A 3,774-nucleotide genomic window follows, 5' to 3' on the forward strand; every position below is an offset into this window, starting at 1 on the left:
CTTGTTAGTCTCGGCGACGCAGGCCGAACAGTTTATTNCTAGACAATTGAGGAAGCATGAAGCGAATTATCCAACCCATGATTTGGAAATGGTGGTCGTAGTATTTGCATTAAAGATTTGGAGGTCCTACTTGTATGGAGGTAAGGTGCAAATATACACGGACCACAAGAGTCTACAGTACATCTTCACTCAGTCAGAGCTGAACCTACGCCAGCGGAGATGGATGGAATTAGTCGCGGACTACGACTTAGAGATTAGTTACCACCCGGGTAAAGCCAATTCAGTAGCGGACGCCTTGAGTAGGAGAGGGTCGGCTATCAGTGCTGAANATGGGTGCGAAGCTTACTTGGCTTCGATCATGATAGAGGAAGTAGGCACAGGTACAGAAATTGCAGAGATTCCAGTGGTACGAGAGTTTGGGAGCGTGTTCGGACCTTTGTCCGGGTTACCACCATCACGGTCAGATCCGTTCACTATTGAGTTGGAACCTGGTACGGCTCCGATATCGAAAGCTCCATATCGCATGGCACCGGCAGAGATGGCCGAGTTAAAGAAACAGTTGGGAGAACTGATGGAGAAAGGATTCGTGAGACCGAGTAGCTCACCATGGGGTGCACCGGTACTCTTTGTAAAGAAGAAGGACGGTACCTTTCGACTTTGCATCGACTACCGAGGATTGAATAAGGTTACGGTAAAGAACCGGTATCCTTTACCAAGGATCGACGAGTTGTTAGATCAACTTCGAGGAGCCACATATTTCTCGAAGATTGATTTGGCTTCGGGATATCACCAAATCCCTATAGAGGAGTCCGACATTCGGAAGACAGCTTTTAGGACAAGGTACAGCCATTACAAGTTTGTGGTCATGCCGTTTGGGTTAACCAACGCCCCATCAGCATTCATGAAGCTCATGAATAATGTTTTCCGAGAATATCTGGACGAGTTTGTGATTGTGTTCATAGATGACATTTTGGTTTACTCGAAGAGTAAAGAGGAGCATGCCGCGCATTTGAGGACAGTGCTAGAAAAATTGAAGGAGCAGAAGCTTTTCGCCAAGCTAAGCAAATGCAGCTTTTGGAAGCGCGAGATTGGGTTCTTAGGACATGTAGTATCGGACAAAGGAGTGTCCGTGGATCAGGAGAAGATTCGGTCCATAGCAGAGTGGCCTAGACCGCGAAACGCCTCGGAAATCAGAAGCTTCCTAGGACTGGCTGGATACTATCGTAGATTTGTGAAAGGTTTCGCGAGTATGGCGCAGCCGCTGACCAAGCTAACGGGAAAGGACGAACCGTATGTGTGGTCGGCTGAGTGCGAGAAGAGTTTCTCGAGACTTAAGGATATGTTGACTAGTGCGCCGGTGTTGGCACTACCGGATCCGGACGAGCCGTACGTGGTGTACACGGACGCGTCGGGTCAAGGTTTGGGATGTGTACTTATGCAGAATGGGAAGGTGATAGCTTATGCTTCTAGACAATTGAGGAAGCATGAAGCGAATTACCCAACCCATGATTTGGAGATGGGGGCCGTAGTATTTGCATTAAAGATTTGGAGGTCCTACTTGTATGGAGGTAAGGTGCAAATATACACGGACCACAAGAGTTTACAGTACATCTTCACTCAGTCAGAGCTGAACCTACGCCAGCGGAGATGGATGGAACTAGTCGCGGACTACGACTTAGAAATTAGTTACCACCCGGGTAAAGCCAATTTAGTAGCGGACGCCTTGAGTAGGAGAGGGTCGGCTATCAGTGCTGAGAAAGAAGTTGAGGATTTAGGTTGTATGATCAGAACGTTGCGGTTGAATGCGTTGACAGAGCAGTTGGAACCGTTGGGCCTTGGGGCCGCGAACCAGGCAGATTTGCTAACACGGGTACGGTTAGCACAGGAGAAAGACGCAGAGCTTATACGGTTGTCCAAGGTGGACGGAACCGAGTATGAGACAGCGAATAACGGTACCATTTTGGTTAAGGGACGAGTGTGTGTTCCTTCGGATAAAAACCTTCGGGCTGAAATCCTTAGGGAGGCGCATCAGTCTCAGTTGGCGATCCATCCTGGATCCACCAAAATGTACCAAGACTTGAAGAGGTATTACCATTGGTCGGGCATGAAGAGAGATGTGGCGGAATGGGTCGCAGCTTGTCCTACATGTCAGAGAGTTAAGGCGGAGAATCAGGTCCCGGGCGGTTTGTTGCAAAGTTTACCGATACCCGAGTGGAAATGGGACAATGATAACCATGGATTTCGTCACGAGCTTGCCACCGTGCGACAAGAAGGACGCCATCTGGGTAGTCGTGGATAGACTGACCAAATCGGCACATTTCTTGCCCATCAACAAAAAGGACGGGGCCGAGAAATTGGCCGAGGTGTACGTACAAGAGATAGTACGGCTGCATGGTGTTCCAGCGAGCATAGTGTCGGATAGGGACTCGAAGTTTACTTCGGGGATATGGAAGGCCTTACAAAAGCGTTTTGGGATGCGAATGGATATGAGTACGACCAACCGGACGCGTACCAACCGGACGCGTACCATACGGACGCTCGAGGATCTTTTGCGAGCGAGTGTCTTGGATTGGGGAGACAGATGGGTAAGGCATCTGCCGTTAGCAGAATTTGCCTACAACAATAGCTTCCACGTGAGTATAGGCATGTCACCATATGAGGCTTTATACGGTCGACCTTGCAGAACACCCTTGTGCTGGACACAAGTAGGGGAGCGAAGTGTTTACGGTCGAGATTTTGTGGACGAAACGACCAAGAAGATCAAAATCTTGAAGCTGAAAATGAAGGAAGCTCAAGATAGACAGAAAAGTTACGCAGATAAGCGCCGAAGGGAGTTGGAGTTTCAGGTTGGAGATATGGTTTATCTCAAAACCGTGACTTATAAGGGTAAGGATCGGGTAGCACTGAACACTAAGTTGACACCTAGGTACATGGGACCGTACCGAATCCTGGAGAGGATTGGTCCGATGGCCTACAAGTTGGAGTTGCCTCCGGCTATGTCAGCTTTTCATCCGGTGTTTCACGTGTCGATGCTAAGGAAGTGCATCACGGGACGGGAGAATGTGATCTCCGAACCCCCACCTGACCTACAAGTCAATATGACCATCATCGGTCGGCCAGTTCGGATAACTGGTACGAAGATGAGGGGTCCGCATAAGAAGAAAAAGACGAAGTTAATTCAGGTCGTATGGGATTGTGAAGGGATAGAGGAGACGACGTGGGAACCAGAAGAAGTTATGAAAGTAAACTTCAAGAAGTGGTTCGACAAGAGAGAGATCCCTCGTAAGGAGAGTAAAGATTCGACGACGAATCAGTCCTAAGTAGGGGAGAAATGTAACGACCCGGAACCTCGGTAGGGGAGGGTCGAGAAATCCGAGTCGAGTTATCGAGGATTCTCTCGAGTATCGAGGATTCTCTCGAGGAGTATCGAGAGTTGCCGATACTTGGTATCGAGAGTTGCCGATAGAACGCGGCAACCAGCGACGATAGAGTCCGACGTTAAGACTCGATAAATTATGGGGATTGGGCGACAGAAATGGAGAGTTCCAGACTACTGAAGTAGTGAGCAGATGTTGGAACTAAGGGAATGGAATCCCAAGTTTACAGTGATCAGATCATTCAGGCTTGCAAGTTTCTGGATGAAAATTGGTTCGGACGAACGGGTCTGTAAATTGCCGAGAAATGGGATGGGAGGTTTCGGTACTTAGTCTGGGAGACAGTCCGAGTAAAATAGGAATGAAAGTCCTAGTGATAGTGATAGTGATAGTGATAGTG

General features: G+C 48.6%; 1 protein-coding gene across 1 annotated transcript; it reads left to right on the plus strand.

Moving 5' to 3' along the window:
• On the plus strand, positions 2,781–3,320 carry LOC104759797. The gene has a single exon (XM_010482681.1). The coding sequence runs from the start codon at positions 2,781–2,783 to the stop codon at positions 3,318–3,320; it is 540 nt and encodes a 179-aa protein (XP_010480983.1).

This window comes from Camelina sativa, chromosome 17 (genome assembly GCF_000633955.1).
Source record: "Camelina sativa cultivar DH55 chromosome 17, Cs, whole genome shotgun sequence".
Taxonomy (NCBI): Eukaryota; Viridiplantae; Streptophyta; class Magnoliopsida; order Brassicales; family Brassicaceae; genus Camelina; species Camelina sativa.